At 41.0% G+C, this 13,248-nt stretch overlaps 1 protein-coding gene and 2 long non-coding RNA genes across 5 annotated transcripts in view; 1 reads left to right on the forward strand and 2 right to left on the reverse strand.

Moving 5' to 3' along the window:
• Positions 1-5,255, reverse strand: part of LOC137172313 (uncharacterized) — a 5,330-nt gene extending 75 nt beyond the window's left edge. Inside the window, exons 1-2 of one of the 2 annotated variants that reach the window (XM_067576682.1) lie at positions 2,065-5,255; positions 1,193-1,297 (exon numbers count right to left, since the gene is read on the reverse strand). In XM_067576682.1, the coding sequence (XP_067432783.1) occupies positions 1,273-1,297; positions 2,065-5,231 (3,192 nt within the window). In that variant the 5' untranslated portion in view covers positions 5,232-5,255 and the 3' untranslated portion in view covers positions 1,193-1,272. Of the gene's footprint in view, positions 1-87 lie in introns of those variants that run through there. The other variant, XR_010924940.1, reaches the window with a different exon arrangement.
• Positions 1-13,248, forward strand: part of LOC137172747 (uncharacterized) — a 272,865-nt gene that overhangs the window by 47,762 nt on the left and 211,855 nt on the right. The window lies entirely within an intron of this gene.
• LOC137172082 (uncharacterized) lies at positions 7,359-7,836 on the reverse strand. The gene is made up of 2 exons (XR_010924879.1): positions 7,521-7,836; positions 7,359-7,409 (listed from the first exon to the last, which is right to left on the reverse strand). It is a non-coding gene; the product is annotated as an uncharacterized lncRNA (long non-coding RNA).

The following is a 13,248-nucleotide window of genomic DNA, read 5'->3' on the forward strand; positions in this document are numbered from 1 at the left end:
TAAAGACAAAGTTAGCGAAAATAAAAGCCTTTACAGCATGTGGAAAACAGCTCATCAAAGTAAAATAAAGACAAAAACAAGAATTACCTCGTTGGCTGCGTTCTGCAAATAAGGGAATTATCCTTGGTCCTTGAAGGGTCCTTAAACATTTCACAACCACTTAAATAGGTTGATATTTAGCATGTATCTTAGCGGGGGCACATGTGCATCTTTCCTGCTCATTTCTCCCTTCTCCCGTACGTCAGAACGGCACAACTGGCTTTTCTAAATAAAAGTGGCTGTTTCACAATAAAAGCTATCTTCTTAAAATAATACAAAACATCAAAGATAACTGAAATATATTGCAAATGACTCAATGTATTCCAAAAGACAATACTGACAGTACAAATTACAAACAACAGTTACACTCCCACCAAATCACACAAATCTTCAAGTGGGATTTCTCTAAATACAATACTGGTTTCAAATGAACACTTCAATTTCTCAATAACACATTTCTTGTTATTGACCATCTGACATGGAGTTTCAGTCAAAATAATAACACTTCAATCTGCTTCAAGCAGTGTAACAACCTTTTGTATAGGTCTTTCAAGTAACACTGGTTTAGTTGTTGATTTCCCCTTTTTGTCAAATGTAGTATCACTAACCAGCAACTTCAGTTTTCTCACTCTATCATCTAACCCTGGGTAAACTTCTGTGATTCTGGCTAGCTTCCATTCATTGCGTGGTGCCAGATCATCTTGCAGAAGGACAATGTCGTTCACCTTCATGTTCCTTCTGTTCTTATGCCACTTTTGCCTCGATTGTAGGTTCAGAAGATATTCTTTCCTCCATCGAGTCCAAAACTCATTGGCCAAATACTGTACCTTGTGCCACCTCTTTTGAAGATAAAGATCCTCTTTGACAAATTGTCCAGGTGGGGGTAGAATGACCGCAGACTTCATTGTGAGGATATGGTTCGGAGTTAAAGGTTCAGGTCCAGATGGGTCATTCAAATGTTCAGCGGTGAGTGGTCTGCTATTAATGATAGCCATAACCTCATACATGAATGTCCGTAGGGAGGTACTGTCAAGCCTTTGTGCTGACTGGTCAAGAATAGCAGTAAGAACGCTCCTTATGGTCCTTATCTGCCTCTCCCAGACGCCACCCATGTGACTCGCCGCTGGAGGGTTCATGAGAAATTCACATCCAAAACTCTTTGTTCTTTCTTGATCCATTCCTTTCATGAGTTCTGTAAACTCTCTCCTTGCACCGACAAAATTAGTGCCTTGGTCACATCTTAGTTGACGCACGTTTCCTCTTATGGCAATGAATGCTCTCAAAGCATTAATAAATGCATCGGTTGTCATGTCATCCAGCATCTCTATGTGTATGGCTCTTGAACATAGACAGGTAAGTAAAAGACCATATTTTTTGAGCTCTTTTCTTCCCTCTTTAACGTAGATCGGACCAAAACAGTCGATGCCGGCGTAGGTAAAGGGTGGAGTAGTTTCCATTCTGTCTTGTGGTAAATCGCTCATCCTTTGTTCTTCAGTCGGTCTCCTGTACTTTCTGCACTTGACACATTTGAAAATGTGCGACGAGACTGCACTGCTGCATCCCAGGATCCACCATCCATTAGCTCGCAGTTCATTCATCGTCATTCCACGTCCTTGATGCTGTATCTTTTCGTGAAAGTGTTTGATAAGTAGAGAGGATATATGGCTATTCTTCGGTAGAAGTGCCGGATGCTTCACGTGTGGGTGTAATGTGGCTCGACTCAGACGTCCTCCCACTCTTAGGATGCCTTCTTCATCCAGGAATGGACTCAACTTATACAACTTACTATCTTTGGTCTTGACAGTCACATTCCCTAGTTTCAAGCATTTTATTAAGTCTGAGAATGCCTCTTCTTGCACTAGCTTGACCACTGCCAGTTCTGCTTCTTTCCTTTCTTCCAAGCTTGTACATTCGTTGGTTCTTTGTTGCACACCTTTGTATTCCCTGATCTGCCTTTTCAGTCTAGCAACTGCATTTACCACCCTTGACCAATCAGAGAACTTCTTGAAGTGATCCAATAATGACCTTTCTTCCTTTGCCCTAGTGTTACACACAAAAGCCTTGCGGAGTTCAGGATCATCTTCCTTGATATCTCCCACCTTGCATCGTCTGTGAGGTAGTTCCTTTTGCCACAGAAACTTTGGTCCTATGAACCAGTTAGAGTTCCTGAGCTGCTGTGCAGTCAAACCTCGAGAGGCATGATCTGCAGGATTGTTCTCAGAGGCAACATAAGCCCATTGTTCAGGCTTTGTACTTAACTTGATTCTTTGTATGCGGTTGGCTACAAACACCTGAAACCTTCTGGCATCGTTGTTTATGTAGCCGAGAACAACTGTAGAATCTGTCCAGAAGAACTCCTGCAGATCTTGAATGTCTAGTTCCTTCTGAAGCTTGTCGCTGGTTTGAACTGCAACAACTGCAGCTGACAGTTCCAATCTAGGTATAGTTGTAACCTTGGTTGGTGAAACTCTTGACTTACCCATTACCAAACAACAGTGAACTTCATCGGATAGATTAATAGCTCGGAGGTAAGTACATGCACCATAGCCGGAGACGCTTGCGTCAGCAAAATGGTGAAGTTCATACCTTTTGACACTGCCGAAACTTGAAGGTAAGAAGCATCTTTTGATTTCCATTTCAGCCAGGTTGGGTAGATCTCTGAGCCAGGACTCCCACTGAGGTCTTAAACGTTCTGGAAGATCTTCATCCCATCCAAGTTTCTCTCTACACATTTCCTGGAGTATTTGTTTCCCCAAAAGGACGAAGGGTGCCATGAACCCTAGGGGATCATACACAGAAGCAACTGTAGACAGTACGCCTCTTCTTGTCAATGGATTGGGTTTCACTTGAACTCTGAATTTGAATGAGTCTGATGTGATGCACCACTCCACTCCGAGAGCTCTCTCCATATGTGGTGAACTCAAGGCCATGTCCAGATCTTTGACTGCTGCACGTTCTTCCTCTGGGATGGTTGCCATCACGTTCTCACTATTAGATACAAACTTGTGGAGTCTTAATTTGCCAGTAAAGCAAAGTTCTCTTGAGTCTTTGATAAGCTTGATGGCTTCCTTCTCAGTTTGAACGCTTGTTAGACCGTCATCTACATAAAAATTCCTCTGAATGAAGCATATGGCGGCGTCGCTGAACCGACCTTCCCCTTGTGCTGCCAGATGTTTTAGGCCGAAGTTGGCACAGCCAGGAGACGAGGCTGCTCCAAACAAGTGGACCTTCATGCGGTAGATGGATGGTGTGGTTTCTACGTTGCCATTCTCCCACCATAGAAACCTCAAATAATCCTGATCTTCCTTTTCGACGTGAAACTGGTGGAACATTCTTTCCACATCGCACATGACTGCAATGTAACCTTTTCGGAAGCGGCATAGGACACCCACCAATGTATTTGTTAAGTCAGGACCAGTGAGCAGATGGTCGTTGAGGGATGTCTCTTGGTACTTGGCAGAACAGTCAAATACTACGCGTATTTTGCCTGGTTTCTGTGGATGATAGATTCCATGATGTGGAATGTACCAAACTGGACTATTGTCAATTTCATCCTCAGGGACCTTCTCTGCATCTCCACGTGATATGATGTCATCCATGAACTTGACATAGTCTTTATAGTATCTTTGATCTTTCTTTAGTCTCCTTTCAAGACAGTTCAGACGGTGTATTGCGCACGTCTTGTTGTTCGGTAGTTTCGGTCTTTCCTCCTTGAACGGCAAAGGCATTTCGTAGTGACCATTGTCCTTTTGTGTAATATTCCCTCTCAACTTGGAAAGAAACTTCAAGTCCTCTTGAGACACAGGATCATTTTCTCCAGCTCTTTCAGAGAAGTCTGATTCCAGGATGTTTATGACGTCTGAAGGAATAATTTCCTTTACTTTGTTTCGACTCACATAGTGTACTTCAGTCTTGAGATTGACCGACGGCTCAACACCTGGTGTCACTTGTCTTACTACTATGCGATGGCTGATCCCAATTGTGTCACCGTAGTCTAGACAGGGATTGCCGTGGCCAACAATACTCCATCCAAGGTCCGTGAGCTGTGCATAAGGCTGATTTTCTTTGCCAGACACAACTTCTCTTGGAAGTAAAGCTTGTGAGCAGTTGTATCCAATGAGCAAACCTACTTCACAGTCCTGTAAAGGTGCAATTTCTCCTTGAAGGTGCTCTAGATGAGACCAAGCTTTTGCAGTTTCATCTGTTGGGATGTGAGTTCTGTTGGCTGGAATAAAATCCCGTGTGTAGACTGGTGGTAAGGAGATCTTCTTATCAGTGTAAAAGCCTCTGACTTGTAAGTTGTCTACCCTTTGGGAGCTTACTAACGTGGTTCTTGAGGTCATAGTAGAAAGCTTGAGCTTGACTTGTCGTTTGTTTACTTCCAAAGTTTCAGCTACTTCACTCAGAATGAAGGTTGTGTCACTTTGAGAATCCAAAAGTGCGTACACAAGAACTTCTTGGGCTGCCTGAGATGTGGATGAAAGCCAAACAGGAATTATTGCGGCTGTTTGTGTGTTAGCTTCCTCCAGTATCACTCTGTTTGAAGTAGCAGCTGTGGTTGTTCCTTTGGGTTGTGTAGATTGAGGTCGTTCTTGGTGTTTTTCTTGACTTGTACTCGGCTTTTCTTGACTTTGAGTTTGCTTGGCTTGTAGTGGGTTTTGTTCTTCTTTAGGTCGCACTGCATGCAAGCAAGTAGGATGCCGCTTATGGCACACATCACAAACACTCCTACTGTTGCAACTCTTTGAGTGATGACCAGACTTGAGACAGCCGAAGCATAACCTTTCAGTTTGAACAAACTTGATTCTGTCTGGAACTGGTTTCTCCATGAACTTTCTGCATTTGTGCAAGGTGTGCCCACTTTTCTGACAGAAAATACAAGACATGTTAGTTCTTTCATTTGAATTTGTAGTAAGAGTCTTTGCTCCTAAGCTTTGAGGTCTTTGGTATTTTGTTTTTTCTGCATCGGTTTGTTTCAGTGACTGCAATGATGTAACAGGATTACAGGCGATTTTTGCTTCTCTTGTCAGAAATTTAACAAATTGACTGAAGGAGGGGAATTGGTTACTGTTTTCTTGGACTTCAATAACTTTCCGGTTCCATCTCGCTGTTAGCCAGTCTGGTAACTTTGACAAAATTTTCCTGTTTTCATTACAGTCATTCAAGATTTCCAATGCTTTGATGTGGACCATGGCAGCCTCGCAACTGCGGAGAAAATCAACAAACTCCCTGAGCTCAAAACTGTCCTTAGACCCTATCCTAGGCCATGCTTGAAGCTTGTCTCTGTACGATTTTGCAATCGTGAATGGATTTCCATATCTCTCCTCCAAAATCTCCCATGCAGCAACATAGGCAGATTCAGTACCGAGTAGGAAATATCCATCAAGTGCTTTCTTAGCTTGTCCACTTACATATCTACGCAGGTAGTATATCTTCTCTTTGTCTTGAATGTTTTTCTGGTCAATCAGTGTTTCAAAGGAGAGTTTCCAATCGTTGTATTTCAATGGATCCCCAGTGAATACTGACGGCTCTGGAACTGGAATCCTGTTCGCACTTAAAGCACCTGCCAGCACCCTAACAAGCTCTGCTGTACTGTCATTTGAGGAGGTGGTTCCAGCCTGGGGTATGAAAGGTACATACAGCGGTTGAGGAGTTGTTGGAGCTGAAGCTTGATTATCTTCTTCCTTCTCTTGTTTTACAGTGTCCTTTTTCTCTGCTACAGCCTTCACCTGATCATACACCTGTATTCTTGCTTGTGCGGCATTGAGACCTTTCATTGCCTCTAACTGCAGTATCTTTCTCCTCTTTTCTTCCAGAGTCCTTTGTAGAGCTGCATGCTCTTCTTCCCGTTTAGCTTTAATTTTAGCTTCTTCTTCTTCCCGTTCTAAACGACGCTTGATGGCTGCTGCCTCTTCATCTGCTATCTTTCTTTTAGCTTCTGCTTCTAAGCGCTGTATTTCCAATTGTTCCTTTTCTTGCTCTTGTAGCACTTTCAGAACTGCTTGGCTTGCAGCAGCTTCAGCAGCAGCTTCTTGGCGCTTAACAGAAGATTGGCTTGAATGCTCTGAGGTGCCTCTCAAGATAGAAATGACAGAACCTGATTTACTGATGCTTGAGTCGAAGAGAGAGCCTGCTTCTGGCCACTCTTGCTCTCGTTCTGGAATCTTTCCGCCCAGCCGACTTGAGGCTCTGGATACAATGAACTTTGAAATCTCCACACACCGATCCACTCTTCGACGTGTGTCCTGACCTGGAGGTGAGACTTTGCGTAGTTCATCATAAATACGCTGGACATCTGCAGAAAGCCCTATGACATCACCAATGATATCTTGAAGCAGATCATCAGATAAAGGCTCTGTTGATTGTGATAATGGCTGCTTAGCAGATTTAACGTGTGTTCTCCACTTGTCATATATGTAGTCAAACTTTTGTTGAAGCCCTTTAATTTTTCCTTCTTGCATTTCTTTACCCTTTTCTGTAAGAGTTTTAATTCTCTGACTTCGCCTGGGTTGGTGAGCTTCCTCTTGGTGGCTTTCAGCATCACCTACTTCTCCATCTTCAGGTTGATCGTGGGAATTTGCTCTGTCTCTAAGACTGTCCCCTATCTGAATTGTAGACTCTTTTGGCTTTGACATTGTCAAATCACTAATCGAATTTTGCAAAACAATAGCAGTTACGTTGTTTACAAATAGTAATTAACGTAGTAAACAAACTTTCCCATCAACTTTAAACACTCACTCAAATGTAAATGTCAATAATAGATAAATAAATGCTTGATACTTCAAAAGTGCACTTTAGAACTTAAAGGTGTGCAAAATGACGTAATTGGACCTTAAATATCACTAGTGAAATACACACAATATATGCAAATCACATAAAACACTCAGAAAACTTACATTTCAATGGCAGTTAGTGTTCACTTCTTATTTCACAAAATTAACTTAAATTGCAAGCAAAAATGTTTGCCCTTTAACTTTAGTATCTCTGGAATAATAAACTTGAGTTAAATTACGTGATAACAAACACTGACAAAAACACTCTTCTTAAATAACTCTTAACTTATTAGTGTCCAAGCCCTTTGCTACTTCTTCTTGAAACTTCACTCTTTAAGCTGCGTGGGTCTTACTTCTTTATGTGCCTTTTAACGCTGTTTTTTGGCTCATCTGTTGCTCCATGAATGACTGCTCCATGCGCTGCAGACAGGCTGAATGAAGCCAGTCCTTTGAACTTGCCGCGTTGTTAATTGATGCTCACTCGCGCTGATGGACAGTTCGAGTTTTCACTTTAATTCCCTCGAAGCACAGGCAAACACAAGTGGCTTTCTTGCAACTGGTTTATTTGTAGCTTTCTCTCCAAATCCACCGTGAAAACTACAGACACATACACACACGGTATAAAGACAAAGTTAGCGAAAATAAAAGCCTTTACAGCATGTGGAAAACAGCTCATCAAAGTAAAATAAAGACAAAAACAAGAATTACCTCGTTGGCTGCGTTCTGCAAATAAGGGAATTATCCTTGGTCCTTGAAGGGTCCTTAAACATTTCACAACCACTTAAATAGGTTGATATTTAGCATGTATCTTAGCGGGGGCACATGTGCATCTTTCCTGCTCATTTCTCCCTTCTCCCGTACGTCAGAACGGCACAACTGGCTTTTCTAAATAAAAGTGGCTGTTTCACAATAAAAGCTATCTTCTTAAAATAATACAAAACATCAAAGATAACTGAAATATATTGCAAATGACTCAATGTATTCCAAAAGACAATACTGACAGTACAAATTACAAACAACAGTTACAGACAATATGTCCGACGCTGTCAGAGTGGAGTTTGATTATTTTAACAATCTTTAAGTGATGAAAAGAGGAAACTGGATTTTAGGGGGTTAAGTGTGAGAAACAGTTTGACAGAGTTACAGGAAGCAGCTCAAACACGTATATTTGATAAGAAGAAAAAGCATTTCCCAACAGTCAGTCCTGTACGTGACAAGAAATGCTCTGCTGTTGCCATGGTAACAGATATATACTGTGTAATCGCACATCAGATGCTCATCAGTTAGTTTGTCCTCAAAAACTTTCCTGTCACAGAAAAACCTCTCAACTTAATTTTGTTCACATTAAAACAAACAGTTTTATGTCGTTCAGGAAGTGTGCAGCTGATTTTAAGAAACACTGTGTGTGTGTGTGTGTGTGTGTGTGTGTGTGTTTATGTGTGTGTGTATATGTGTGTGTGTGTCTGTGTGTATCGTTGTGTATGTGTGTATATACATGTGTGTATATACATGTGTGTCTTGGTGTGAATGTGTGTGTCTGCGTGTGTCTTTGTGTGTCTGTATATGTGTATATGTGTGTGTAGATATATGTGTATGTGTGTGTGTCTTTGTGTGTATATATGTGTATGTGTGTGTGTGTCTTTGTGTGTATATACATGTGTATGTGTGTGTGTAGATATATGTGTATGTGTGTGTGTGTGTGTGTGTATATATATATGTGTATGTGTGTATGTGTGTGTGTGTGTGTGTGTGTGTGTATTCAGCTCAATTTAATTCAGTTTTATTTATAAAGCACCAAATCATAACAGAAGTGATCTCAGGTCTCGTTCCACGTAGATCATCCAGACTGAACTCTTTAATCTACAGAGACCCAACATTCCTGCACGAGCAGCAGCAGGAAAACCTCCCCTTTAACGGGAAGAACTGGACTCTAGGTGGACGCCATCTGCCTCGACCGGTTTGACCGGTTTGACCGGCGGTGTTCTTATCATGCTGATGTTTGTCCAAGTGCTCATGTTTCTGATAAGTTTGTTTTTAATTAGTTATTTGACGGTATAGAAAGGGGGTCTGACGTCATGACTGACAGCTGTGACAGCCGCCCTCAAACCTCCGTCAGGCAGTGGGACGGATGAGATGGCGTGTTCCGCGGGGTGTCATCCCGCTGCCCGACTCTGGCTCCAAATGATGTCACTCAAGCAAGATGGCCGCTTCCGAAAAGGACGTATTTTTGCTTCACTTTTGCATAGCGCGTCGTCCATATTTATACAGTCTATGGGTGAAACCAGGATGAAGCCTCGTCCTCCGTCCTTGTTCTCTCCTGCTTCAGGCCTCCAGGTCTGTAGGAGGTTTCTGGCCTGTTGCAGGTCAGATCCCCTCTAGAACAGCCCCCCACCCCTACAGGAGGGGTCTGTTCATTTAGGTCTGAGGAGCAGCTTTCTATCTGAAGGAGGGTTAAACAGCGATCAGACCCTCAGACACCAAGCTGGGTGTCTTTCCTTGGGTGTTCTCCAGAAAACAAACTCAGTTTCAGAGAGAGCTAACTTAAACTCAGGGTCAGTGATAGAAAAATCCATGTATTAGTTAAGTAGGTATGGTCATATGTATGTGTATATTTGGCGGCAGGGGAACACTATGATAGTTATACGGACATCATGGTCATCATGTGGAAGGGAGAGCTCTGTAAAGCTTTGTTGAATCTGTAACCAACTAAAGGTGCCTCCCAAGGCCGTCGATATATACCAGTGACTTTCCTTTGTTTCTTGAGAATTCTCCACGGAGACTCTGCAGACTCTCCATGTCTGCAACATATGTTCTGTTTGAATTAAAGAGACGCTTGACTTCAACCAACCTCAGTCTATTGATAATTTTATCTATCAGTCAGTTACCATGGTAACTTAAACTCTGTGGCAGGTTTTCTTCAACAAACCCTGAGTTTGGCTGTGTTTAGAATCACATACTAACATAGTATTCATACTAAGTAAGATGTCAGATTGAGTATCTACTGCGTTCTAACTGCAGTGTGGATTTTGTCTGTGTGAGAAAAGTCTGGATGTAAACTAGATTAGAATTAGACTTTCTGTGTATGTGACGTGAGTTTACTGGACACACTCAACTGCCCCAAAATGCATTGCATCTCTTCAGACTGCGACATGACTACTGTACAAAAAATATAGAATGAATATTAAATAATCACAGGAAACCTTTCATCCATAAAGAGTACGCTCTCTGAAGCATTATAAAAGTGTTTATCACTTATTGATTAGTGATTGATTGTGTGATGTTTGGGAGGAGTCACTGCAGCCTGTCAGACAAAGTGTTGGGTTTAGTTTCGGACACAAAGGAAACAGACCTCAGAGCAGTTTTCTGTCAAATGTTGATTTTTTTATTTTAAATCAGTTTGTTGTACAAATGCTGCGCTCTGATTGGTTAGACTGAAAACAGGATATGATGTCATCAAAAATAGATATTCTGCAGTCAGATAAAAAATGCTTCAAAATATAAAAATCTGCCTCATAAAAATATAAATCTGCAAACAGGAGAACAAATTAACTTTTTATTTATATTTATGTCCCTTTAATTGGCTCCTTTAGAAAACACAAATCCTGATTTTTACACAAACTCATTAAAACTGCTTCGAGTAATATCTCTCAGTTTAAAAGCTTTTACTAAAAGACTTGTGACATTAAAGAAACAAAAAACTGTTTTTAGTCCCTTTAACTGTTAAAGATGATTTCAGGAGTCGACGGGTCTTTTCAGAGTCAAAGTCTGTAAACAAAAAGCATTTTTTTGCAATTTTGTGTAAATGTGTCAAAAAAAAAAAAAATCTCCAAATCTGTTTTCAGATTACAAGTGTGCAGAGATTTGTGAATGTGTAGACAAATCTATAAATATGCATTAAATATTAATGGCTGAAAAGTATTTTGCTCCAACAGCTGGAAACAGAAATCAGTTGCAACTCAGATTCGCCTCTAAATTGTCTCTTTTTACGTGTGATTTTTGCTGCACTTCTATAGACTTTTGCTAGCGTTAGCATGTAGCCTGTGCTGTAAACAGATGGAGCTTATGTGATGTGACATGAGAGTCAGCAGGGAACAAACATGTTATTACCAACAGACTGTACAGATCTGCATGTTAAACTATATTTTCAGTTAACAACCTGCAGCCCGCTGCGTCCGTCACGGTCAGCCAACACATCAGGGCAAAGATACTGGGTCACATGACAGTTAAGTACTGTTGTATTTTGAGGCTGATGTGTCAAACTTACACCAGTTACCTTTGCTATAGTGGTTGTATGAGTTTAGCTTTTTCTGTGTTGTATTTGGAGCGAGCTACGAGGAGCCACGCTGTGTTTGTCTGCTGTCACCTGATCACATCTGATCACCTGATCACATCTGATCACCTGATACACAACAGCACAGAAAAGAACAACAGTCTTACTCGCTGATACTGGTCGGATACTGGTGTCTCTCACTGGGGCAGATGAAGGAATCTGTTCAGCACAGATCATCAGATGACAGCAGACAAAAAAAAATCTCAGTTTCGACCAAAAGTTCCAGGTACTTTGGAGCCGGAGGAACTAATCTCAGGAACTAAACCTGGAACTTTGTCCTGCTGTGCATCCTGTTTGTGTTTCCATCACATCTGAGGAAGCGGGTTGATCCTGCAGATTAGACCCACGAGGAGTTAAAACATTACAGCCGCGCTTGAAACACAGAATTCACACATGAGGAAACAACAACAACAACAGATTTGTGCTGCTGTTCTTTGTATTTCCTGCTGCATGAGGCTGGTTGGATGAAATGAATGAGTGAAAATGTAACAGAGTGTCTCCACAATAAATCATCTGTTGACTGTTTGATGCTTTAAAACGTAACCGCCGTTAAACAATCTCTCATTCACTGCTTTGTTCTCGCCACCGCCGCTCCCTCCCTCTCTCTCTGTTTTTAAAACGAGTCAGGAAGCCAACAGCAGAGTCGAACTATCAAACCAACAGAAACGTCCTCGTCCTGAACTGATGCTAGCTCATCTTTTTGAGGAGTAAAACAGTCTCCCAGGAGCCTCATTCAGACCCTGATCCCTGCGGTGGAAACGCAGCTGAACACTCACTCTGAATACAACACAGAAACAGCTTCAGTGATCAGACTCCTGTACACACTCACACGTTTCACTACATTTAGAGATTCTTTTACACATTTACTAATAATTTAGCTACAGTATTATCCCCATATATAAATCACAGCTGACGTCATTAACAGACGGCAGCAGCTTTCTGCCTCCATCACATCTAAACATTTACTTTCTTCATAAAGGTTCTCACTTTAAATCTGTTTTATCACATATTTTATTATTGATATTTATTAATATCACTACTCGACTGATGATTCTGTATCTTCTTGTTTCATCTGCAAACTTATTTCATGTCTCATTACAACTACAGCTGCAACCATCAGTTAATTAACTGATTAGTTGCTAACTATTAATCTCCAACTAATAATCAAATTCTCTGATTGCAGCTTATTAAATGTGAATATTTTCTGGTTTATTTAGTCTCTGTGACAGTAAACTGAAGATCTTTGAGTTGTGGTGTTTTAGGAAACACTGATCCTCATTTTCTGAACCAGACAACTAATCAAATGATCTAGAAAATAATCGACAGATGAATCGAGAATGAAAATAATCATCAGTTTCAGCTGTAATATGGAGAACAACAAGCTAACGAAGCTGTAAACAGAACCGTGACATTACACACTCAGTTTTACACACTCACACATTATACACTCACACATTTACACAAACACTCACACACACACACTCACTCATTTACACGCTCACACATTTACATGCTCACACGTTTACATACTCACATGTTTACACATTCACTCATTTACACACTCACACATTTACACACTCACACATTACACAATCACATTTATACACTCACACATTTACACAATAACACATTTACACACTCACATTTACACACTCACTCATTTACATGCTCACACATTTACACACTCACATTTACACGCTCACACATTTACATGCTCACACGTTTACATACTCACATGTTTACACATTCACACATTTACACACTCAGATGTTACACACTCAGTTTTACACACTCACACATTACACACTCACACATTTACACACACACACATTTACACACTCACACATTTACACACACACACACACACACACACATTTACACACTCACACATTACACACTCACATTTGCAGAGTCACTCATTTAATTATAATGTATGTATTTATATCAGAGGTGGAAGAAGAACCCAGATCCTTTACTGCAGTAAAAGAACCTGTACAGCAATGTAAAAATACTCCATTACAAGTAAAAGTCCTGCATGAAAAATGTGAGCTTATTTTCTTAAACAAAGTCGTAAAAATGGAGCAGAGAGCAGTTGTGCAGTATCTG

Source organism: Thunnus thynnus, chromosome 20 (assembly GCF_963924715.1).
Source record: "Thunnus thynnus chromosome 20, fThuThy2.1, whole genome shotgun sequence".
NCBI lineage: Eukaryota > Metazoa > Chordata > Actinopteri > Scombriformes > Scombridae > Thunnus > Thunnus thynnus.